The 26,774-nt window shown below is 30.8% G+C and overlaps 1 protein-coding gene across 1 annotated transcript in view; it reads left to right on the top strand.

Moving 5' to 3' along the window:
- The window catches only part of LOC119602279 (serine-rich adhesin for platelets), a 104,431-nt gene extending 78,378 nt beyond the window's left edge, over positions 1 to 26,053 (top strand). The window contains exons 3-4 of the mRNA XM_037953711.1: positions 16,148 to 18,467; positions 22,380 to 26,053. Coding sequence (XP_037809639.1) covers positions 16,148 to 18,467; positions 22,380 to 23,176 — 3,117 coding nt within the window. The 3' untranslated portion in view covers positions 23,177 to 26,053. The remainder of the gene's footprint in view (positions 1 to 16,147; positions 18,468 to 22,379) is intronic.
- Positions 26,054 to 26,774: the final 721 nt, after the last annotated feature.

Below are 26,774 nucleotides of genomic sequence, written 5' to 3' on the forward strand. Positions count from 1 at the left end.
TATACAAATTGTGAGTATTACTCATACGTAATTTATTTTTAATAAGCGATCAATCAACTTTAAAAAAATGTTCTATTTTAAAAAGTTTCTATTGTTTGTAAAACAAATTTAAAGTGACATTCTTTAAACACGTACGTATTAATCATAACCTCTAACCATTATTTCTAATGCCATTCATTATATTTTATTAGTTCCTTTTTTAATTCATAACAAATCAGGTTATTAACATTTTATATTCAAAGAATTATTCTTATTTTTTATTAATAAACATAAATCTGGAATAAGATTTTTATTGTTTTAGCAAAACAGCCTCTTAATAATTAAAATTTTTGGTGTGGCCCCATTGTATTTTCAGACTCCGACCGACAGACAATCAGACATAAATAACAATTAAATAATGAATGATTAGACAAATAAATTTAGATTTTTATTTCACAATCTTAGACAATGTGGCCTGAGGAATTGTCTAACGACTACTGTTCTATTTGAAAACAAGAAGAATGAACAAAATTGAAATCATTTATCATTTAATTAACAAATTAAGCCACACGGAGAATTAACCTTTCACAAAATAATTGCTGGAAGAAAATGAAAAAAAATCTAAGTTATTTGTAAGAAGTTGTAGAAATAAATCATTAAGAATAAGCAATTGACCATTCTTCATGCTTGTCAAGTTGGCGGAAGTGAGGCATACTATGTATAATAAGTATCTATTCTCTTTTCTTCAATTTTATTTATTTGAGTAAATTTTTGATAAATATATAAGTTTGTTTATTTTTGATTAAAATGTTTGTTTAGTTTGTCAAATTAACATTGTCAAAATATAATAATTAAACTGACAACAACATGATTAAGTGTTTTGCTCAATGTTAAATGTCCACACAACTGTCAAAAGAAAATTTGTTTATTTATTCCGTCATCTTGATTCAAATTCAGATATTTTGTTAGAAGTTTATAGATTAGACATTTTAAGTCGTCAATGCAAGTCAACCAAATGTTGCACTACACTTGAATTGAAGTTTTTCATATTAATTATCTATATGAACACTATTTGTTGTTATTTATTAATATTTATATGTAATAGCAAAATAAAAAATTTTCTGGAAACTTTGCACATGGTATTAGGACTCTATAGTAGAAACAAAAAGTCATCTTTTAGAGTTTTTGCAATTACTGAAAAGTCGAACTTCCGACTTTTTCAGTTTCCGAAAAGTAGATTTTTGTATTTTCCACAATTTTGAAATTGTTGACTTTTCGAAAAGTCGATTTTTAGATTTTTCACAATTTTGAAATTGTCGACTTTGCCGACTTTTCGATTTTTTCCAAGTTATTTCGACATTTTCGTCAAAAAGTCTATTGTTCGAAAGTCGATTTAAAGAACCCCACATGAAATCTTATCGATAGAAATATTGCTCAACATTTATTCAACTTTTCCATAATGTTGCTCAATATTCATTGCACTTTTCTGTATACATGTATCGAAATATTCTGTCAACAAAATTTTGCCGAACATTTATGAACATTTTGTCTAGAAATGCATTTTATTTTTTCAATATTGTTGCTTATCATTCGTTAAACTTTTTCAGAATTATTATCTGATTAACTTTTCTATAGAAAATATTCACAATATCCGTGAAACATTTCCATAGAAAAATTGCTCAATATGAGATAAAATTTTTCACAACGTTCGTATAACTCTTCTCTTCTCTTTACTATGGAAAAGCTGCTAAACTTCCGATTAACTTTCCTACAGATAAATTACTTTAAGCCCGTTCAACATCTGAAAAACATTTCTATAGAGGTGTTTCTTAACTTTTGTTGAACAATGTTGAAAATGTTGCTCAACATTTGTAAAACATTTCTGAATAGAAAAGTTGCTAAACAAATGTAAAAGTTTCCTATAAAAAGTAGTTTACCTTCAGTTCAACTTTTTGTAGAAAATATTATTAAAATCAATTTAAAAATTAAATAAAAAAGCTGCTCAAGTTGTGGATAGTCCGTTCAAGATTTTTTTAGGAAAATTGCTCAGAAAACCTTTTCCATATTTTCATAGAAAAGCGGGTTTTAATCTATTAAAATTTCTTATAAAATAGTTGCTCAACATTAGCAACATGTTTATATACAATTGATAGAACTTTTAGAGATCTGTTTTAAAATTAAAAAATATATAATCTTAATCCAAACCATATTGATTTTGAATTAATTGAACTTTAAGTTTGCATTTTTAAATAAAGAAATAATTCTCGAACATTTTTATTAAGAATAATTAAATTGTTGCCTTAAAATCTATTTAATTCAATTAAACCGTAGGGTATTAAAAAAATTACTTAAAACTTGCTCTAAACAAATAATTTGATTGAATTAATTAATTTTATTATTTCGCCGCTAAAATTCTTTTGTTGTCAATTATTTTATTATGGTTGTTCACAATTGCTTTAAAGCTAAATAAAAATAATAATAATAACAACAATATAACTATTCATGATCTTGTTTAAAGTGTTTCTATGATGTTTGTTGTCAGGGTAGTTGTTGTTGACTATATTTTTTATTAACATTTAGGACGTGCTTAAAATATTTATCGCTTGATCTTGTATTAATTAACTTTCAAATTATTATTTTGGACGAAAAAAAACTAGATTGTCAACATGTCATATGAAGTAATTGTTTATTTTCATACACAAATTACCGAAACACTAAAAAATCAGAATGACAAATCAGAACACAAAAGATTTATCTATATTAATCTATAGAAAATTTCAAACAAATTACTTTAATCAATTAAGAGATTATAAGAAAACAAACCAAATAATAATAACAAGTTTTTGATTTTAAGAAAGTTCCATTAAGGTTCACTTACATAATAAAATATGTTTCAAATCTTAAATTTCATACATAAACACCGTAAAATTGTCAATGTGTTTTATGTTGTCTGTTGCTGCCAACATACATATAATTCTGTTGCAATTTAGTTTGGTCAAAAAAGGAAACAGTTTCAGTTGAAATTCTTAAATTTATGATAGATAATAGTATTAAATATGTTATTAATAAAAACAAATATGAATTAATTTTTAAAAAACCAGTTTATTATTAAAACTGCAATATGTAGTTTGTAGGTATGTGTGCATGTTTGCCTGTATGTGGCAATGACACAAACGCAACAGAAATATTGAAAAATCAAATAAAAATATTAACAAATGTGAATGGCTTTAAGTGTTTGTTTATTCATGGTAGCAAAATTAATTTTAATGAAATGAAAATAAAAATTCTATTAACACTCTTGCTGTTAATTGCTTAATTTTGTATTTTTAGCAAATGTATAAAGAAATAAACGAAAGATTTAAGACACAAACCTCAAGTTTTAAGCTGGTTTTTAGTTAATGTATGTTAAAATATATTTATAGATATCAAAACTTTTATATATCGAAATTTTTAAGAGATTTTTTTTAGTCTATCAATTTATATTTAGCATAAGGCCTAACATGTGCGATTACGTCCTATAATAGACCGGTTTACACCAAATTTTGTAACTGTGTTTTTAATATAATTATGTAACATGGTTGTACTAAATTTAATCTAAATACTGCTATTAATGTAAGAATAATGAGAATTAGACCGATATTTGGTGGAAGATTTTGGAAAAGGTTCCAGTGGCAGCTCAAAGATCTCAAATTAATTTATCCAAATAAACCACAAATATGTATTATTTATTACGATCCTAATTCATTAATAAAACGCAATTAAGTTTTATACTATTTTTAGGTGTAATTTTTAATAATAATTCCTAAACATTTAATCAAAAATCCAAAGTTTTTCAGTAAAAATTTTATTACAAAAAATCCAAAAAAAAAAAAAAAAAAACAGTTGTAAAACGAAGAATATTATAAAAAAATCATAAAGTACCTTTTGATGAACGAAAAGTACCAAAAACTCCCATTTTATAGATTCTCATTTACTCCGGGCTCTAGGTTCAATGTTATAGAAAATTTGAAAAGTACATTTTGAAGTCCGAAAAAATACCCTTTTAAGGTTTTTCCTTAATCCGGGCTCTACATGTTTCTAGATAAAATAAAATGTTTCTAGGATAAATATTGTAGAAAATTCAAAAAATACCCTTTAAAGAACGAAAAAGTACCTAAAGGTATACTTTTATAGGTTCAAAAAGTACCTTTTGAAGAACAAAAAAGTACCAAAAATCCTTCTTTAATAGGTTTTCCCTTAATCCGGGCTCTACATGCTTAGTTTCATGTTTCTAGGTTAAATATTGTAGAAAATTAAAAAAATGTACTTTTTGAAGAACGAAAAAGTACCAAAAAGTCCCACTTTATAGGTTCACACATAATCGGAGCTGTACGTGCTTAATTTCTTGTTTCTATATTCAATATTATAGAAAATTCAAAAAATACCTTTTAAAGTCCGAATAAGTACCCAAAAGTCCCCTTTTAAGGTTCTCCGTTAATCAGGGCTCTACATGCTTAGTTTCATGTTTCTAGGTTTAATATTGTAGAAAATTCAAAAAGTACCCTTTGAAGAACGAAAAAGTACCAAAAAGCCCCCTTTTATAGGTTCAAAAAGTACCTTTTGAATATATAGGTTTTATAGGTTTTCCTTAATCCGGACTCTACATGCTTAGGTTCATGTTTCTAGGTTCAATATTGTTGAAAATTCCAAAAAGTACTTTTTGAAGAACGAAAAATGGCCAAAAACTCCCTTTTTATTGGTTCTCACATACTCGGGGCATCGATTTGTCTAAAGTGCAGTACTTTAAGCTTCCGTAGAACCGCCACTAAAGCATTTGTTGGGTCGAATGCTCCTCGGCTGCGTTTATGCCAAATTTTATTCCTATACCAGATTTATTTCCAACAAATTTTGATTCTGCCCCACTGTGCATCGTCTCATTTACTACAGTGTGTTCTATGTGAGTAAAAACAAAGTCCTCGGCTTATTTGATGGATTTGTGTTTTCCATCTGTGTGGTTGTAAACGGAAGTGATGTTTTTGCATCTCGTAAGTTGAGCAATGGGACAGCAATGCTCAGAAATTAGATTGGTCAAGTACTTGAGCAAAGTTGTACACCGGCAGAACCATGTACAAAAATTGCCACTGTCGTGTAAGATATACAAAGGGACGATAATGAGTCGTCTAGTCAGCTCACCCAGTGGTTAAAAAAGTACCACCGTAAAATAAGGCCAACAAGGCAGCACTTCGACATCTTGCAATTGCTTTCAATTTTTTTTGCAGACAAATTAATTAAAGTTGATCAAAACTTTTTTAGTAGAAAATCATCAAATATTGATCTTAAAACGGAGTTATTCTCCGATGCTCAGAAACTCAGTTAATTTGAATTGTAATTAATTTGAATTTTCCTATCAATGTCTGCAAGTGATGTAATATCTGGCATAACAGCTCTTCGAAGATATTTGTATGAAATTTCGGCGAAAGTCTGGCAGTGATAGAAAAAATGTTCGTTACTTTCTATGTATGCTCACCATTTGTTAAAATCCATTCATCTGTGAGTCCAAGAATATTACGTTCCATGAGATCGTATGGTATTTTCTTCCCCATGTTTTTAATTCTACCCTCGTTGAGCCCAACAATTTTTCATTCATCAGGTTTACTTTCTTAAGTTCCCTTCCTTTTATAGCCAGTACATTCTATTCAGTTTTGTCGTTTTTAGGCATTATATCATTATTCAATATATGATGCAAATCTTGGCAATTATGGTGCTTGTGTCTTAAGTCTTTTGTTTAACTAAGCAAATGAAACATTTGAAATACTTTGATACATTACATTAAAATAATATATACCACAGAAAATTCAAGATATTCTTTTAAATATTTAATATATTTTCCTCAACAAGTGCTGGTTAAAAAAATGTTGCATTGTTCTTATAGTTCACAGCTTTTGTATGTTTAATATGGATGTAAGTAGTTTTGTGTTCTCATTTGATTTTGCACTTTGTTCTTGTTGTTATTGTCTTTGCACCATGCAACTCAGTGATTTTGTGTCAATGTTAATTTGTCAAAATGGACATGGCATAATTGTCACAACTAATTGTAATAAACCGTCATAATGTATTTAGGTTTTCTCATTGTTTTGTCTTTATTATTATTTTTTTATCAATGTATGTAGTACTATTACACACACATGTATTTCATTCATATAAATGTAAATATTAGATCTGCCCTTAAAAATGAAGTTGTTTTATTGGAGCTTAGTTATATTTTTTTGTATCTGAAACTTTATTAATAAGTAATGTTTAAAATTTCCGCCTTAAGCAAATCTAATTTTGCAGAGCCAATCTAATGTTTATACATATGTTGCTTTAATTTGTGTGCATAAACATTTGAAATTTGTTACGTTTTTTTGTTATAGAATAATGTAATAATTTCACGCTTAAAAAGGCAAAATTCAATAGCCCTAGTTGTAATTTAAGCACTGATGTGAAGGTGGTTTGTTACTTGTACAACTAACGCTGACCAATACAACATTTGCCTACATACATACATATTTATGATCTTAAAAATTTAGATACATCCACATACTACGTAAATGTATGACTGACTGACAAAGATAGTTATTACATGTGAATGCTGCCAACAATAATTATATTTTGTCGGTTGTGGCGTATTTTTTTTTCTATTTGTTAATTCATTACATTGTTGCTGTCGTTCTAAGGCGATATTTTACAATGTTTTTGTTTTCTGTTTTCGTTTAAGTACCTATACATCAGAATCATATCGTTTTTTTATTATGTAGAATATTGAAACTTTTTAATTAAAAGATGTGTAATTGCTTTCCACTATGTTGGATAAATTAGTTCAGGGAAAATGTGTATCATTAATGATCTAATCCATTAATGACTGATTGATTAAGGCCAATTTTAGAAAGTTATCAGTTTTATTAAAATTGTGTTACTCCTTGTTTTCTCTTAAATAAAAACATTGACATATAAAATGTTGCAATAAATGAATAATTTTCAAAAAACATAGACAACCTCTGAAAATGTTGTTAAAAAAATTACAATTTTGAAAAGTAAAAGACAACAACAACGTACAAATTGTATTCGCTTCTTTATAACAAACTTGAAACAACAACAACATTTAGCATATGCTTTTGTTGTTTTGTTTTAAATTTTTGTCACAGTCAGGGACAGGAAGGAATTATGGAAAATTTTAAGAAAAAATTAAAAAAAAAAAAAATAAAATTTAACAAGTAAGAGTGTTATATTCGGCTGTGCCGAATCTTTTATACCCACCATAAAATCATCTGCCATATATTTCAAGAGAATTTTGGAAAGTTGTCTTATAGTATATACATAAATCGATCCATTTGTTATTTATTGCCACAATTTCTTCAGGGTTGTATAGGAGGTAGGTCAAATATGAACAATTTTTTTACAAAAGTATAAATCTTGTTCATGTCGAATTTTATAGCTATACATGTATTTTAAGAAAGTTTTTGGGATTGGAAATTATTTTCTGAAGAGGGCCTTAAATAGGTCCAGATAAAACATATTTATATCAAATTTCGTTTCTATATTGGCATTTTGATGCAAGTTTTGGACGTCATTTTTTGAAGGATATGTTATATGTTATATATTATAAAATTAGGTGGAGAGATTTTAGTTCCCATAAAACCTTTTTATGTAGAGTTTCGTCGCTATTCTGGTTTTTGAAGCAAGTTATGAGCGTTTTATTAATTTTTAAAGGGAACCTTGTATGGGGGTTAGGGTCAATTATTGGCCGATTCTCATAAAATTTGACCCATTTGAGATTTTAATTTCTATAAAACATGTATATATTGTCGAATTTTGTTGCTATACTAGAATTTTATAGCAAGTTATTAGCGTTAAAATCATTTTCTGAGGGGGCCTTACATGAGGAGTGGGGTAAATTATAGACAGATCCTTATAAAATTTGACAGAGATATTTTAGTTTTGAAAAAACTTGTTTTTGAATTTTGTTGCTTTACTGGCAGTTTAAAGCAAGTTATGTGCCTTTTAGTCATTTTTTGAGGGGGACCTTGTATGTATTCTCCTTATTGTATTCTCATATAATTTGACAAAGAAACTTCATTTTCTATAAAACAGGTATATGCCGAATTTCTTTGCTATACTAGAATTTTGTGAGAAGTTATGAGTGTCAATTATGAGTGGTCAATTATGGACCGATCCTTAAAAAATTAAGCGGGAAGATTTTAGTTCCAATAAAACTTGTTAATGTAGAATTTCGTTGCTATACTGTCATTTTGAAAGGAGTTTTGAGTGTTATAGTCATTTTCTGAAGGGGATCTTATATGGGAGATAGGGTCAATTATGAACCGATCCTCATAAAGTTTGACAAAGTGATTTAGTTTTCATCAGTTTTGTTCATGTAGAATTTAATCGCTATATTGGTACTTTTAATCGAGTTTTGGACGTTAAAGTCAATTTCTGATAGGACCTTTATATATCGAGCCCTTTTTGCAAAATGGACGTAAGCGACTTGATTTTTGATTTTCGTTTTTTTATAGAAATCGATAATTTAGGTCTATTAGCATCATCTCTGAAAATTTCGAAGCTATAGATTCAACGGTTTCAACTTTACAAGAAAAAGAAAAAAGACGTAAGTACACATTTATTTTCTGTTTATGATTTTTGTAACAGCAAAGTGTCGGTTACGTCTAAATTTTCTTTTAAAGTATATTAAATTTATAGAAAAACATATCTGAGTATATTTGTAATAAATTCATGTGCTAAAATTTATTATTTTCTATAACTTTTAATGAATTTAGTTCATTCTAATTACTAATTACATTGCATTTATATTATTACCATTTAACCAACTCTTATATTTGGTTGTAAATTTGTGGATTTCGGAAGGCGGACCTGTATATAGACTCTTAATGAATCAGTAGTCCCAGAAGATATATAAGCGAATTGTACTACCATGTATGGATATTAATGTGGACATCAGCGTGATTTTCAGAATACGGTTTTTAATGAGGGATTTGGTCAATTGTGGACCGAGGTCTATAGAATTTAAATGCGTGATTAGTTTTGAAAACAAATGTTTTTTGTAGAATTTCATCATACTTTCTTAATTTTTTAAAGATTTATTAACTGTAAACATATTTTCTGTATGAGAGGCATAGGAACCCATCCTAAAACATCATCATATATCAAATTTCGTTGCTACACTGATATTTTTAAGACAGCTATGGTCATAAAATCATTGTCTTAAAGGGTCCAGATATGGAGGCTAGAGTCAAATATTGCCTGACATCTGTCATACTTCCCAACATAATTTACAGGTATATATAACCGACTTCTGCAAAATTTTATAGCGATTGCTACATAAACAACATATTTATTAATGTTTTAACTATAATCCGGGAGGTATTTGTATAGGGGCTAAGTGAAATCATGAACCGATTTTGCCCATTATTAACACAAAACAATATTTGTCATTAATAAGCATTTTTGGAGAATTTCATCACTCGACAAAAAAATCGGATATAGCGTCAATATAAAATCGAAACAAACTGCATCCCATATTTTAGATGTAATAATATTTATTAACGGAGTTTTGGAGTAATGCTATGTCCTACTTCGAAGATAATTAAAAAAATGCTATCGTGTAAAATTTAGTTTTTGTGGGTTACGTCTTTTGTGCGAAAAGGGCTCGATATATAAGTTTTACAGAAATATTTTGGTTCCTATAAATCTTGTTTATGTGGAATTTCATTGCTAGTCATTAATCATTTTCAATACCAAACGGTGCATTTATGCAAAATTTCAGTTCTCTAGCTTCTCTCGTTTATGCCCTATCGTGTCTGCAACAGACAGACGGACGGACATGGCTATATAGTCTTAGAATGTAGTAAGGTTCCAGAATATATATTTTTATGGATCTACAATCAATATTTCAATGTGTTACGGAATGACAAAATCAATATACCCCCCCCCCATCTTTTTTGATGGTGGGTATAAAAAAAACTATTGTGAAGGGGACACAGCTGACTCTTACTTGAGCTTTTTGTACTTTTTACTCGAATTCAAAATTTCTAAAGTTTTTTCCGGTGACATGTATTGTCCATTAAGATTATAACACACCAAATATATTAGGACACCTTTTTTACAGAAATACATTGGAATATTTGATCAGGATTTCAGAATATATATTGTATTTTGGATTTCCTTAAAGAAGTGTCCTGGATAGCCGGCTTTCGACCGAGCTCTGAGGAATTTTGGAAACTGTGTTCCTGATAAAATTATTACCCTATTACAATTATGCGTAGTTGAAATTAAAATGGGCGGTTTCAAAAAGTGGGCGTTGCATCATGCTAAAACATAGCATGAATTAATTTATAATTACTTCATTTAATAGAAATGAAGATTGGGGTGATCTATATAGTGGGCGTAGCATCTCATAAAATTGATATCTAGATCAAATCGTGTTCACAAGTAATATCATTCTATCTAATTTATATCAAGATGTGCTGAATTATAGCAGTGGGCTCTATAATTTTTGTAGAATGATTCTTTTTATCATTTCCAAAAATAAAAAAATTTTTTTTTATTTTTGGAAATTTTTTAAATTTTTTTTATTAATTTAATTTTATATATCTAGAGTACAATTAAAATTCGACTTAAGCAACTTAACCAATTACATTTGTTGTTAAATTCAATATTATTATTGTTGGCATATTCATATTAATCTATTAAATATGATCTATAACACACGCCCACTTAATAGTTATTTTCTCATTTTTCTGCAAATTCGCAGCAACAACAATACGTTGCAAAATTGCTAAGACAACAAAAGTGACAACAACTTTGTACTAAAGAATAAGAATAAAACAATGTTTCTTAAAAAAATAAAAACTATTGATTTAATTGTATTAAAACTAAAACTAAACATTTTAAATATGTGTGTATGTAAATCTGTCTATAAGTTGGGCGGACGGACATATAGCGGTGGTTCGATTTAAACAAATGAGTTGTAAGCATGTGTTTAGTATGAGTTCGAGAACATTTATTTTACATGTGTCTCGTGTTGTTTAGTTTCTAACTGTGAGTATGATCTGTGGTGATAGATCGCTTCCATTTAGGTGCAACTCTAAACACCACGAGTAAAATGAAAACAAAACACTTCTTGAGTTTCAATTCTGTCCAATGAAGAAAAAATAACAAAAAATTAAGAAAAAAAAAAAACTTCAAAAGGGGAGCAGCTTTTGTTTTGTTGTCATATAGTTTTTTTTGTTCATTTTTCTAAATTCTGCCGGATGTGGTTTAGTTGTAGTTTTTTTTTTTATTTTTGTTATAATTATATTATTAAATAATAAAAAGTAGTAATTTAAAAGAAAAACATGTATGTAAATTTATCTTACATCATAAATAGTTAGATAGTTTATGCATGTTTAACGACTTGGAATTGTTTAGTGTTACACTTCTTTGTCAAATGGAATTAACTGGAAATAATGTCACTAGAATGGAAGAAATTAGTAATATTTCTTGGAACTTTATATTTCTCACATCGGTAAAGATATGAATTACTAAAAAAAACCTGTGCTTTAATTTAAATAACCTAAATTGGATAGAAAAATCGTTAAAAGTTTGTGATTTGTTAGAAATTTGTCCGTTTTAAACAATATGTAATTAATTCTCCAGCAAAAACTAATATTGAAAAGAAAAGTGGTGAAAGTTATCAAATCAAATAGAAAAGTCACTATTTTAACATGAGGATGACAAGTACTTACCACGCTCTCTTACAAATAGAGAGTTAGATAACTAATTACTACAATCGCCTGAAAATAGCGAGTTAAGTAAGTAGTTTAGTTTCTGGAAAGAAATTGTCTACAAGGATACGTCCACAGCGTCTGTTATCAGTAAACAATATGTCATAATATATAACAATATGTACATAATATATTATTTGCAAGTCATTATTAGACTCCTTCTATGTAATGCACACGGTATGTAGTAGTCATCTAGGCTTTATATGGGGCTATGGTTTAATATGGGTCGATCATCATAATATTCGATAGACTTATTCATGTTAGAGATTAGCAGTAATTCAATTACTCACTTACAATTTCCTTATTTGAAACAGTTTCGTCTTCTATCTCTTCAATATGTAATTCTGAATTTAAACATGAGACATAAGGAAAAGTTGCAGTGAGGATAAAGGGAGTATTGTTTGAGAATATTTGATTTAAATATTTTCACGTCGAAAGTGATGGGGAATACTTCTGCAGGAAGTACGAACAGTGTGTTGTGCGGTTCACTGGACAAATTATCAAAAATGTTTGTGTTCTTGCAAAAGACTTGTTTTGCATAAAAATATACGGGTATTGGGAACAAGTTCTCTAATTTCAGAGAAACACATTCGATTGTAGATCCGATAGAACAGTACAATACATATCACTTTGCTACGGTGCTTCAGTGAATCAATATAGTTAGATACCCTACTATCACCGATAAGTACCTTCGCCCTCTCCTGTACGCGTTCGAGTAACTCAAAAATAGACTTCGAAGCTCCTTCCAATATACGAGATCTGTATTCCATTTTCTGTCGGATATAAGTGGTGTAAATAGAAAGCAGATTAGATGGAGTGAAGTATGACTTACACCGTTTTAAAAAACCGAGACACTCGAAGGCTTTTTTTTACACTTGAAACGTGTGTTTAATCCAGCTGGCATCGCACTACATTTTCATGCCCAGAAATCAAGAGTTTCCGACTCCTTAATATTTAGACCACTCATAAACATAGATGGTACTATGCGTTTATCTGCAGGGCTTGACCTATTTATATTTAAAATAATTATGATCTTCAAAGACTATTGTGGTCTGGTTGTTTGAGGGTCGATCATGTCTTAAATGACTGACTCTGAGTGGATTCGTATACTTTAAAGTGGGACTAATTGTGGATCTCGTGCCTAATGGGCTAACATTCCGAAGGGTACTTATTACTCGCCAAAACTTGCGTCCATCTGATTCCTTCTTTATCTGTCCAGTGTCTCACTCAAAGACCTTTTAAATGTTTAAAATTTTAATATCAGAAGTTGTGAGAAGCAAATACTTTCCTGTTTAAACAGAAATCTAAAATTAAAACTTTAAAGTAGTTCTAAGATAATATCCCCAAGATACAAACACATACTCCTGCAGCTTTTCTTATGACTCCAAAATACCACTTCTCTCAAAAATAGTAATTTTGTAATTTGTGATGACACACAAGTTAAATTAAAAAGCTTTATCACATATAGGATGGTCAACTTTGACTTGTTGCATCAGATTTGTTATTATATTTGATTCGATATAGTCGTTATCTTCTTTGTTATAAAATTAACGAAATTTTAAAATAGTAATTTGTATTTTTATGTTCTCACACTCATATTAACAGCTAAACACATTTAGTTTCTTAATTAATTTGAAGTATTTCAAATCAATTTCAATGGCATGTAAGTGTTATATTCCGCTGTGTGACTACATATAGCCAAACAGTTAGATAAACTTATAAATAGATTCCGTTTTTGTAGTTTAACATTCGATACATCATCAACAGTATCGCGGCATGCAATTAGTTGTGCAGATTTTATCAGACTTGTTATTTTTGTACAAGTGTATATGCGTCAATATTTTGAGTATCTTTGGTAGAAAAAAATTTTAATTTTGTCGTTAAGTCAATTTCTGCTGGCATTTCTGTGATTTTTGTTTATTTGCTTCTCGTATATGTATTAGGGTGATCGACTCGATTTTTCAACCGGTTTTAAAACCGATTTTTTCTGCTTTACCAGTGTCGGTTTTTTCTTAATGTTGATTTTTCGAATATCAAATAACCCAGTTTTTTCACTTTTTAAAACCCGGTTTCGAATACTTTTATTTGCTTTGTATTCAAAGATTATTTAAATGAAATTTTTAAGTAAATAATAATACAGCCCGTCTAAATTTTAAAAATATTCGAGTCGAGGAACCAGAGTATATTTTTCTACAGCTCTTTTGGTTAAACTTTTTTGATTTTCCTAATTAATTAAAAATTATTTGTAAAATGGATAACTGTTTGATAAAATTTAGCAATCTTAAGATTATATTCCAATTACAATAATTAATTTACGGCTGAAATCTTATGGAAGTGTTGGAATGCCTATGCAAATTTCCTAAACAGGGCTTTTAAAATAAGCTAGGATTACATGTTTAACAGAAGTGTCCCACTTTTTTCCTAATTTTTTTATATTAAAGAAATAATGTAAATCAGACGACTAGATCTAAAGTTATAATCTTTTAAACTGTTAAAAATCATTTCGGGCCATGTTTTATTAATCAAATTTAAACATAAACATTAAGTTTTTCAAATTAAAATATATTTTTTTTAATTGTAATGAAAAACCGGTTAACCGGTTTTTTCTGAATTTGAAAAATATCAACCGGTTTTTTTTAAATGTTAACTATTCGAAAACCGGTTTTTGGAAAATGTCGAATAATCGATCACCCTAATATGTATGTATATATTTTTCTTTTAGAGTTTGTGTCTTAAGTCTTTCGTTTTAATTTGATTGATAAAATGTTTGTTGCTAATACTGTTATTGTTTTCGTTGTTGCTGTTGTTGTTGCGTCTATGTGACGGCTGTTGAGTGTATGCAAGATTTGCGAATATATACAAGTAAATGTTTGTGAATGAATGAATGTATTTCTTTTAAGTTGTTATTAAATTAAGAGTTTATCAAATTATTTGTGTGATTGTTGTTGTTTTACTTGTTGAATTGTTTCTTTAGCAACTTGTTTTTTTTTTATTTTTTCCGTTTTGTGAAATGTACGTTTAAACAAATTTGACATGCCTGTTTGCCTGAGGTTATTTAAACAACAAAACTATTTGACATTTATAAGAATGTCTTTGTCGAGTTGAAATTCTTAATAAATATTTGGCATGTTCCTACAAAATTATTGATTTTTTTTATTATTTTTTAGTAATTAAAGATTTTCAATAAAGATTTTGTTTAGTTTTTTTGTGGCTGTTAGAGAAATCTGTTGTTTAATATTTTAAATTTTTGAAGTATTTTGTCGAAATTTTTGGCAATCATACTGTCAAAATATGACTTTTTTTAATTAAAAAAACTGTCAATATATCTGAGAATATGTATTTGAACCCCAAGAAGCGGAGTATTTTTGCAAATAAGGAATTTATAAAATCCAAACATCAGGTTTTATGATGAGAAATACTTTTTTTTTTGTTTTATTGCACATTCTGGTCATTTATTACAATTTCCAATCACTTATTAAATCAGCCATCTGTCATTCAATTGATGTCATAGATGATGCATTTCCGATGAAGTGTTTTTCTATGATTCAAGAACTTTTCCAAGCTATATACTATTTTGTTCTATTTTTTTCTCCTTTCTTATTAAATCATTACAAATTAACATAAAATTGCAATAAATCAATGTCATTGTAAATGAAATCGAGACTTTATTAAAGAAAACTAGTATAGCAATAGCTATTAAATATTATATTAGTAGCAGACTTTAAAATACTCTGCGCAGATTTTCAATCTGAAAAAATATATTTTTTATATTTTGTAGAGTGTATGAAGAACATGTTTTCAAATATTAGTACCCTACACCACACTGGGGCGTTATATTAGATCAATCCTTATCGTATTACTTTTTGGATAGATTCTACGATCATCGTAAACGTAATTTGTATATCACTTCTCCTTTAAACAGTGAACCTGATCACTAGTTTCCACTATAAACCTAGATAATACTAATGAAAACCAATGATCACGATCATGACCATTTTATTGCTTAAAAATATTATAAAGTCAGTTTCCGTGTTTTCATTTCGTAGAACAACTTAATCTTCAAAATCTTTGGACTTCGTGAAAAATAGACAAATTTGAATATTTGCCACTAAGGTCAAAAAATCAGATCAGTCTAAGTATACCATATTTTTTTAGTAGAGTATCGAACGTTAATGCAAACATATCCCACAGAGTTTTGCAGTTATTGACACACAATGAAATAAATTTCTTCACAAACTATCAAACATTCCGTATTTATAGCTGTGCAATTAATTAAGAAATATTTAACCTTTAAACTTAATAAATTATTTAACTAACAATTGTGGTTTATTTTATTATTATATTTAATTTATTTTTCTTTTCAATTATAGATGTTGGCGCGAATACCGTCTAATGAGACAAGGCCACTCAAAGGAAATTCTCAAGCCAATAGTGATCTCATTGCAGGCAATGAGTTTCTCAAACTATTTATGGAACATGATCAGTTAGACAAAGATTTCCATAGTAGTGGGGGCAGTGGAAGTAGTAATGCGGGTGCAGAAGAAACAAAGGCTGTAGTGGCAGCTACAAAAAAAGAAGAGTCATTCGACAAAAAATCTGCGGAAACGGGGAGAAGGTCTAGTAGTGGTAGAAGTTTAAAAGACAAGGGGCCCAAGCTGAATCAGGCCGAGGGTCAGTTGGAGGATAGTAAACAAGTAGTTAAATTAGTTACCTCAGGTAGTAAAATTGTGTTTTTAGAAGATTACGATGAAAACGATGCCATCTTAGATGCTGAAGTCAGAGATATCGATTTGAAAAGAGAAATATTTAAACAAAAAACTCATCCCAATTTAGATGATTATAAAGTGGTGGCTGTGAGTGTTTCCTCTTCTAGTCAACGAGGCACAGCAACAGCCCGAAATCGCTTTACCAATAAAGCCAGTTCAGTCAAATATGAAAAGAGACCGTTAACAACAGCGAAAACAACCAGCACAACAACTACTACTAGCAAAATGTTCACAACAATGACACCTAAACCACCAACAGCGACAACTGTCAGATCACAAACATCACCTGCGTTGTCGACGTCATCGGCATCATCAACTAAAATCGATACCACAGTTGGAGACAACTTTATCAATCGCTCACATAAAAGTGAGTTCTCCATAGAGGAAGTTGAACCGCTGACAATGACACAGCAAAAATCACGTAAAATAATTCAATCACGTCATCGTAAATACCCAGTAACAAGTGTAGCAGACACATTGGAGGCTTTAGATTCAGAAAATAGTGCCTCTACTAATATACAAAATGTTTTGGCAGCACCGCTACAAACGTCCGCTTCAGCACGTTCCACATCAATGGTGACAACTATGTATCACAGTGGTCAACGTAATATGACCATTAATCACGATTCTAATTTGCATATGGCTCAGGCTCGCCATAAAACCGCAACTGGTACGGCTACAAACACTAGCGATGACAAGTTTAAAGGTGGTGATATGCAGCAACAACAACAGCAAATGACTAATGGCGGTGTGGAAGATCAGCTGTTACCATTTCAAACTGTCATTTACCATGATACTAAGGCAGGTCATGGTCCGCAATCACGTTCCATTTCATATTCTTCGATCTCACAAAATGTGGAAGATTTAAAGAAGTGGCAACAATCGGGGATCTTAGCCGAAGCACGACGTAATGTCAGTGAGAGCTTAAAACCCATGCCGAGGTCTAATGCTTCCTTATCAAATCACCAGCCAGAACCAGCTAAATTTTATTCACAACCTTCAAAAATGTATAGTGAACCAGCAAAATTTTATTCCGAACCTGCCAAGGTCTACTCTGAACCAGCTAAAGTGTATGGAGAACCTGAAAAATTCTACTCCGAACCTGCTAAAGTTTATGGACAACCATCCAAAGTTTATTCAGAACCTTCCAAGGTATATTCGCAGCCGTCTAAAGTCTACAGCGAACCAGCCAAAACATACTGGCCCATTTTAACAGCCACTTCAACTCCATCCCCGATTACTTTAATACCTCCAACAAATGCTCCCACAATCTCTACCATTCCGACAACTTCACTTCCGGTAAATATACATCAATCATCGAGAAAACCAGCCATAGTCTCACGCATTGCTTTTGGTGAAGCCCATTTGGCTTCTAGTACATCTACCAGTACAAGTACTACAACAACAACCACAACTACTCCATTGACCACAACAACGCGATCATATGGCTCACATAGTCAGCATCATCATTATTCTCGTACATATAGCAGTCATCGTAATCCATCAACTTCCTCTTCGTTTAACAATGAAAATTCATCCTTGTCATCTTCATCCTCATCAACTTCATCAACACCTTCACGTCGTATACTTTTTAATCTAGACCGTTTACCGTATGATCTTTTAAATGCACCTGAACCATCGATACAGCAGCAACAACTTTTGGAACTGCAAAAAACCAAGAGGCCGCAACAGACATTAACATACCAGCAGTCGAATCAGCAGCAGCAGCAGCAACCACAGCAACCACCGCAACAGCCACAACAGCGTCATAATATTAATCCATGTTTAGAGTCGGCAGTTACTTCACTATTTTCATCATCATCTTTATCTGCTCATCCAGCATTACAAAAACAACGACAACATTCATCATTGTCAGATCAACAACAACATTCTAATCAAAATGCCAAAGGATTGCCCAACGGAGGTGAGTTTTATTTTACATTGTTACTTTGTTGTAAATATTTTTTTTATATTATGATGGTGAAAAGTTGACATTACTTAAGTGAAATATTTTCCGAATATGAGTTTGCGATGTTAATTGATTTGTCTATAATTTAGAATATGAATTGTATTGTTATCTCATGTTTGGAAAAAACATGTTAGTTAAGTGGTGATAACATTTGATCAGTGATTTTTAATTTTATTTTGTTGCATGCAAGTTTGCATTTTTTTGGTTTTACGTGCGGTTGTTGGTCGTTTTCTTTGATAATTCTTGTGGTTTGTTGCATTATTTTGCTTGGATGCCACTTTATTTTAGTTGTATAAATGGAAAAATACTACACGGATACACTTGCTAATTTTTGTTGTTATTCGAATAAAATGAAACTTGTTAAATTGAGAGAATAAACCAAACTAAACTTGATGTGAAACGAATATTGTTGACACCCTAAACCAGGAGTTCTCACTGTTTTTTGCTTCGCGAATATGAAGCTAATATGACGCCAAGATAAAAAATTATGTTACTCCAAGTAGAAGATGTGTTGTCATGTCAATTTAATATTCTCGTCAGAGTTGGTACTATGAACTAGTCTAATATCTTATTTATAGCTAGATATATTAACTAGTCTATGAATTAGTCTTTGAACTGATATACATTCTAGTCTAGTGTATAAACGAGTCTGTCTAGTATATGGACTAGTAGATATTTCTATTGCTTTGCAGACTAATGAAGCTCACGTAAAATTGATAGACATAAATTTGTATATATCCATGAGAAGCCTAATTTTTACTAAAAAACAAAAGAGTTCTAGTTCTATCCTCTGTCAGTGTGGGCCAGAGCAATCTAGATATTCTACAAGTAATATTTGATCAGCTGTGTTCTGTCTCTTCAAGGCCACCAAGGAAGTGTGAATATCCCTTTTCGCAAGAGTTACGTCTAGGGACGATCCGTTGGATGCCAATTCATCAGATATTTCATTTCTCCGGATGCCCTCATATTCTGGGACCGATATCAACTCGACGTGATGTTAATTGTGACAGTATTGGATACAATTGAGAAGACATTTCGACTTTATAATGTTGGAGTTAAAAGTCTTGATTTATGCAAGGCTGTCCAAGTAGATATGTATAGTTGAATTTTCGAGATTTATATATCTCCGCCTGGAAGAAAGTGCAAGTATAGGGTAGTCGAAGAGACAACAAAAGGTCCAATTCATAGGAGAAAATTCGAGATCCCATGTCTCTTTCTGTCTTTGAACCATCAGTGTAGACTGTGATCATGATCCCTTAGGACAGTGTGCGCAGCCCAATCATAATTTTTTGGTATTCTGATCTTAAAAGACCTATCAAAATTCGGAGTAGGTACTAGTCTGTTTCTTGCCCCATGATTGGCCTGCCTACTTTTTGTTGGATGTTGACCAATACGACCATGGTTCAGTCCGCTCGACCGTTTAAGTCGTAAAGCAGGCTTAGGAGAAATCCATTTAATATACATATATGTATATCAAAGGGGAGTTATATTTAGCATCGTCTCTAGTCTGTCCTGAGGGGTGGAATTCATAGAGCCAGTAATTGCAAGACATGCTAATCTTTGTATCTTGTTTAGTATAGAAAGGTGATTTTTGATGTCAACTGCTCTCCAACAAACAAAAGTCTTATAGCTCAAAATAGGTCTTATGATCGTGGTGAACATTCAGTGTACAATATATGATTTAAGATCCCATCTCATCTAATGGGTTTCTTGTAGAATGCTCATAGTGTTTTCTTCATTCTACTCTAAGCATTAGGTTTCCACAAGATCTCAGAGTCTAAAACTACTCCAAGATATTTGGCTTGGCTTGAAGTATTTAGAAAAGTGTCATTCAGTCGTAGGGGTCTGAATTCAGGGATTTTGTATCTCCAATCTTCCAATAAGTGTTACTCAGGAATGTTATTTCCGGAATAACATCACTTCCAAGATACTTGGATCTAACTTCGACGAATGCCTGGCAGTGGCAAAGAAAGTGCTCCAGAGTTTCACTGTCCTCTCCCTATGCTTTACATTCGTCTGAATCCGCACGTCCAATTTTGCATAGATGTGCTCGTAATCCTGTGTGTCCACTCAGAATACGTACCATCATACTAACTTCAGACTTGCTCATTTTGAGGAGATTTTTCGTCTTGCTCTCATCAGGGTTACCCCATAGTATCTTCGTGGTTCTACCCACTGTTTCATTATTCCAAGAGGCCTTATGGGATTCTCTCACCCATATTTTTGGCTCGGCTTTTATTGCGTCGAATGGTTTTGCGTTTGTCAGGTTAACTGCCTCGAGCTCCCTACCCTTTAAAGCTATTACTATACATTCGCCCTTTCGTTACCGACTACTCCCGAGTGGGCTGGTACCCATATGATGTGAACCTTACCTCTGGGAGAGTATTCAGTTAATGCTTTCTTACAATCCAATACGGTCTTAGATTTAGTTCTGTCGCCCGATATCGCCCTAATTGCCTTCTGGCTATCGGTAAATATATTAAGCGCTGTGGGCGCCATATTTATTCTAATCCAATTTACGAAGCTTGTGTTATGATTTGGTAAACGGTGGTATATTTCTGTTTGTGGGTCTTAAATATATGGAACCCCAGCCCCACTTTGTCCCCCAATTTAGAGCCATTCGTGTAACAACGGATTCCTACTGGTATTTGCTCTAATGTTCCGCTTGAATAAGACATTCTATCTGGGATCAGCGTTTCAAAGTTTCCGACATATTCTGTGTCTGGTATACGATCAAGCACGTCCGATGATTGTGTATAACCTTCCAATGTGTCCAGTATACATTTATGACGTGTCCTATAACCGCTTTTGGCCAGTTCGCCTAAAGTAAAGAGCCGTTCGGTTGTAAGCGCCGCCTCATATCTTAAATATGTTTCAATGGGCGGAATATCTAGTAACGATTCCAGAGCCTTGGTTGAAGTAGTACACATGGCACCACTTATACCCAAGCAGCATGTACGCTGAACTCCCTTTAGTAGATTGATATTGCTCTCTTTGTCTAAAGCAGTCCACCAGATTATTGATGCAAAAGCTAGAATTGGTCTAATTACACTTTTATAAAGCCAATTTGTCATAGTAGGACTAAGACTTCATTCCATGCCTATAGTTCTCCACCTCCACCACCTCTATGTGGTGTCTCCATTTTAATTTCCGGTCGAGGATTACACCTAAGTACTTAACTTTGTCACTGGTATCTTCTTGCTCACGAAGCAAGGTTCAGTATACATAGAAATTTTTGTCTTTCTAGTGAAAAGACAGATTTCCGTTTTGTAACACCTAAGTCACCCATTTCATCAGCTATTGGGGATATGTTCACATTGTTCAATGCACCCTCTATATCCAAGAAAGTTGCCATAACATAGTCCTTTTTGTCAAGTGACAGTATGGCACACAGTTTTATGTAACCAAAAATTAATTAAAATATGGCGAACATATTTGATCCTGTGTCATATTGTATTTCAAAACAAATCTATATATTTAAGCTATTTAATGACAATAAACTTATTTTCTAAAAAAAAAAACTTAGAAACACGTGAAAATATATTTTTAGTAAAAGTTATTGCAGGTGGCTGAACTTTAAATTTAAACTATAAACTTTAGTAAACGTTTCAGTGGTCGAAATAACATTAAATTTTCTTTGAAATATTTTTCCAATATATAACCGATTTACTGTGTTTTGTTCATCTACACATTAGGTCTGACGACATTATTGGGCTGTCAAATTTAATTAAACCTACAAACTTTTCATTGCATTCCGCTGACAGTATATTTAAGCACATTTATCACGTTTTATTTACAGTTGTTTTGTTTCTTTTAATTTTGCTAAAATTTTCCTGTTTTCTAATTTATTTTTCATTTTCTTCGCAGATCTAGTCAAATGTGTAGCTGAAATTTCCCATACATCATCAGCTGCCGCTACTCACGATGATAGTAGTGATGATACGGGTGGCGGTGTTGAAGCATTTACCACCGAACGCAGTCATCTTGAAGAGCTTTTCACGCCGACCCCAGAGCAAAATTACGAAATAGAAGAGTCTGTAAGTGTAATGACAAATGGGCGAGCCCATAGCGGTGGTAGAAACAGTTTGGCACATCCAACCACATCACCCATACACCAACAACAGCATCATGGTTTCAAGCCAAATAGACAACGAACTCGCATACACTTTGGTACGAATGTCGAAAATCCAGAGGTTCACGATGGTGGACAACATCATCATATGAGTCAAACAACGTACAACACCAACGCAAATGCCAATACAGACACCAGCAACAATAGACATCTTAGTACTCCAGACTACAATCAGTATGATGACAATGTTGATGGTGACGGTGGTGGTGACGATAGTGGAGATAATGGTGCAGCGAAGAATAACGATTATGATGATGGTGGTTCCCCTGTCAATGGCAATAATGATGATGGCAGCAATGCCGATGGTGGCGGTGATGATAATGATGACTCTAAAGTGGCCTATATTGTTGAGGGTCACAACTATCGCAAATATCGCGTCGAAGAAGAAACCGATGATGGATTTATTGTGGGCGAATATGGTGTTGTAGATCATAACGATGGCAACTTGCGAGGTGTGCGTTACACAGCCGACTCGACCATCAATCGTAGTCTAATACAAAAGGCCTTGTTGACATTTTTAAAGCTGAAGTAAACTAATGGTAAAAGGGTGAACAAGAGAAAAAATGGGGGAAGCAGTAGAGTTGGCAAGCTATTGCTATTGTATGGTATGGTCAGTAGAAGTTTAAGATGATGGTATTAACTATTTGTGATGATTCCTAATACAAAACAAACAAAAAAACTTTAAAGTAGAAAACAAGATAAAATATAGGTTTGATATTTTTAAAGATCAGTAGTTTAATAGTTACTTTGTTTAGATTTAAGACTATAGTTTATAGAAAAAAGTTCAATTTGTTTGAAATAAGAAACGAAATGCAACAAACAAACAAACAACCAACCAACAAAACCAATCAATAAAACGTATGTGATTCAAGTCTTACTATTTTAAAAGAAAAAGTAGTTTTTAATTTATGTAGTAATTTTAGTTTTATTTTTCAACCTACATACTTACTTACATATAATATGTGTCTTGTGCAATATGTGGCCCCAATAAGGAACATTTTCTTGTTTGCTTTTAGAATACCAATCGATTTTGAATCATTCGGCCTGCAGATATCTTAAGTCTAACACTAAGTGTTTTGTACCAAATTTTAAAATATTAAAAGTTATTTTTGAAAGAAATAATTATATTTTGACGTTTTGTCTTTATTTAAACATTGGACGCCTTTGATTTTTATCATCTACATTTTATCTTATACTTATGTTTATAAAGAATCGGTGGAACCAAATTTTGACAGCATATAAGTTAGAAAATTTAAAAATTGAAAACTTTATAAGTCCAGAATTAGAATAATTAAATAATACTGGTAATACATTAACAATTCTTAATCCATTATTGATAAACACGTTTCTTGCTTAAATTCCCTCTAAATTTGTTTAATTTCTAATCTAACAGTAGTTTAAGCTACGTTTAACTTTGTAATAAAAACAAATTCGTTCCTTTTACTCCGCCCAAGTTTGGACAAGACATTATTGTATGTAACTATTTTTAAAGTTTTAAGTTTATAAATATATAGTATTTATAACTTAAAACGATTAATCGTTCGATGTACTAGTTAGTTAGTATCCATTCATTCCTTTTAGCCTAAATGCAGTTTTAGTCTGAATGTTTTCTGTTCGTAGTATGTGTAACTTAATTTATTATAATAGTTGTAGTTATTGTTGTAAAATGTTTATCGTTATTTTTAATTTATTTACATTAGTGTATAATATTTCTACTCGTATCAACAAAAAAAATAAACATACAGTTGTGGTCAGAATTATGGATATATGTATAAGTTGTGGTGGAACAAAGTCGTCACTCTGCTTAAAATAGTTAAAAACGGAACATGTTTTCACTAAAAATACAAATATTTTCTTGGAATGTCTTTTAGATGACTATAATTATTATTCGATAAAAAATTTAAAACCATTTTGTTTTAAGTTCCCGAAAATAATATTTTAAAGAGATTAGATTTACCGTTAATAATTGTTTAGGTATAAGTATCACGATTAAGTTCAACACTTATCTAGTATATAAATCAAAAATTTCGATCCAACCAAATCCAAATCTTATAATAGCACAACTTAAATATTTTCCTTTAATTCTATTTAAAGCTAAACTAACTGCTTTAATATATGTAATTCGAATTAAATCAATGAGGATGGGCCTTGAACTTTTTATTATATATATCGGTGCTGTATCGGTTTAATGATAAAGGGCAACATCGAATCAGAAAGTTACACTGAAACAATTTATGTACATAAAGTCATGGATTCTTTAAATATCATATTATCATCATCGTATTACAATTTTGAAACCCTACACCACTGTAGCGGAGTATTATGCGTTTGAGTTAATGTTTACAACTCACAAAAATATTGGTCCTGCTGCAAAGTAGCCCTCATAAAACCCCGAAAAGAGCTTTGGAACTTATAATTGCGTTAAATATATAGGTATCTGTATAAAATCGGATCAACTAAGTTTTAATGCTACTGTTCGGATGATCGGACCTCATTTGACTCTAGACCCCATATAAAGGCCCCTTCAAAGTATGTCTTGAACGTCCATAATACACTTATACATCGCAATGCAATTCGACACAAATAAATTTGGTATAAACCTAAATCACTCAACTTCAATTTTATAATGATCGGTCCACATTTAACACTATCCGCATCATTTTCAACTGAAGGTAAAATTCAATATATACAAATGTAAGAAAATATAGTCTGTCATGGTCGACTGCTGTAAGATGGTGATCAATTATAGACCGATTCTCAAGGAATTAAGTATAACCGTTTCCTTATTTAGTTTAGACATATTGCCCATATTTCAGTTTGTGATTTCTGGGTATTTAGAGCGTATAGTTCTTTGAATTCTAGGATTTATTAAAATTTAGATTCCAGGAAATACATTGTGGTGTTCTTCTAAGATAACTACAATTAAAAGATGAAATATTACGACATTTTAACCTTTGACCTTCAACCTAGCACACTTAATATTTAGAATGATTTTTAGTTCCTTATTTAGGATGTCAATGTTATGTCAATATTAATTTAGCTCTTTATCAAGAATGCCCTCGCAAATCGCAAAAAATTTAAAGTTTTAACTGAATAGTTATAGAGTATTCCTAAGTTTATATTGACGGTTTATAAATTAACAATAATTTAAACATAATTCCACTCTTACGAAATGTTCTGTAATTTTGAACACTACTGTATGCAGTCTCTATTATTATTTTATTATTATTTTTTTTTTGTTTCTTGATTTTTTTTGTTTCAAACAAAAAATTACCGCAGAGATTCTTGCAGATGAAAACTACTTGCCATAAATATTTAAGAGTATTTCTACTATAAACTAAAATTAATCTACATAAAAACACAAGAGTAGTGGTTGCAGCAGTTAGTAGAAGTAGCAGCGAAAAAAAAACTGAAACTAATTTAATAAGAGAATATAAAACAAAGTTTAAACAAAATCTCTATTATTTAACAAAAAAAATAATACTCGTAATTGTAGCTTATTATTTGTTAGTTGTATGTATCTATCTATGTATCTAAGTATCTGTGTACCTACATACATATGTATCTATCTATGTATATAAGTAGTATATGTACTATGTATTTAAATGTGTAGTATTGATGTAACTTTAGTAAACTTAACTAAAAAACTATTGTAACTATAATTTTAAAACAACAACAAACGAAATATGAAAAAAATCGAATAAAAAAATGCTTAAAGTTTACTTAGTTAAGTTTATTTAAACAAATGTTTGTAACTAAAACTAGAGAGGGAAATTGAAGAAAAAATTATGGTATTACACCATATATTATACTTACATATTACAAACAGTGGGGCAATGGAGTCTTTTGAGGAATTAAAGAATTATTTACATTTTTGCTAAAATTAAATTTAACAATTTAAAGTTTGGTAAGCCTATAATAAATGCTTTAACTTTCATTACATCCCCTCATATACGACCATCATATATTTTAGAGAAAATCATAAAAAGAAATTTAGATTTTCATTAAACATGTTATTTGATATTACAAAAATAAGGTAAGAATAAATAAACATTTACTAAGAATAGTAGTATTGAACAAATATTTGGTCTATGTAAAGATGTCTTAATTAGTTTTGGAAAGGTTTTCAG

The sequence above is a fragment of the Lucilia sericata genome, unplaced genomic scaffold (assembly GCF_015586225.1).
Source record: "Lucilia sericata isolate MDLA Ls3-8-SP2 unplaced genomic scaffold, ASM1558622v1 Contig000218F_arrow, whole genome shotgun sequence".
Lineage (NCBI taxonomy): Eukaryota > Metazoa > Arthropoda > Insecta > Diptera > Calliphoridae > Lucilia > Lucilia sericata.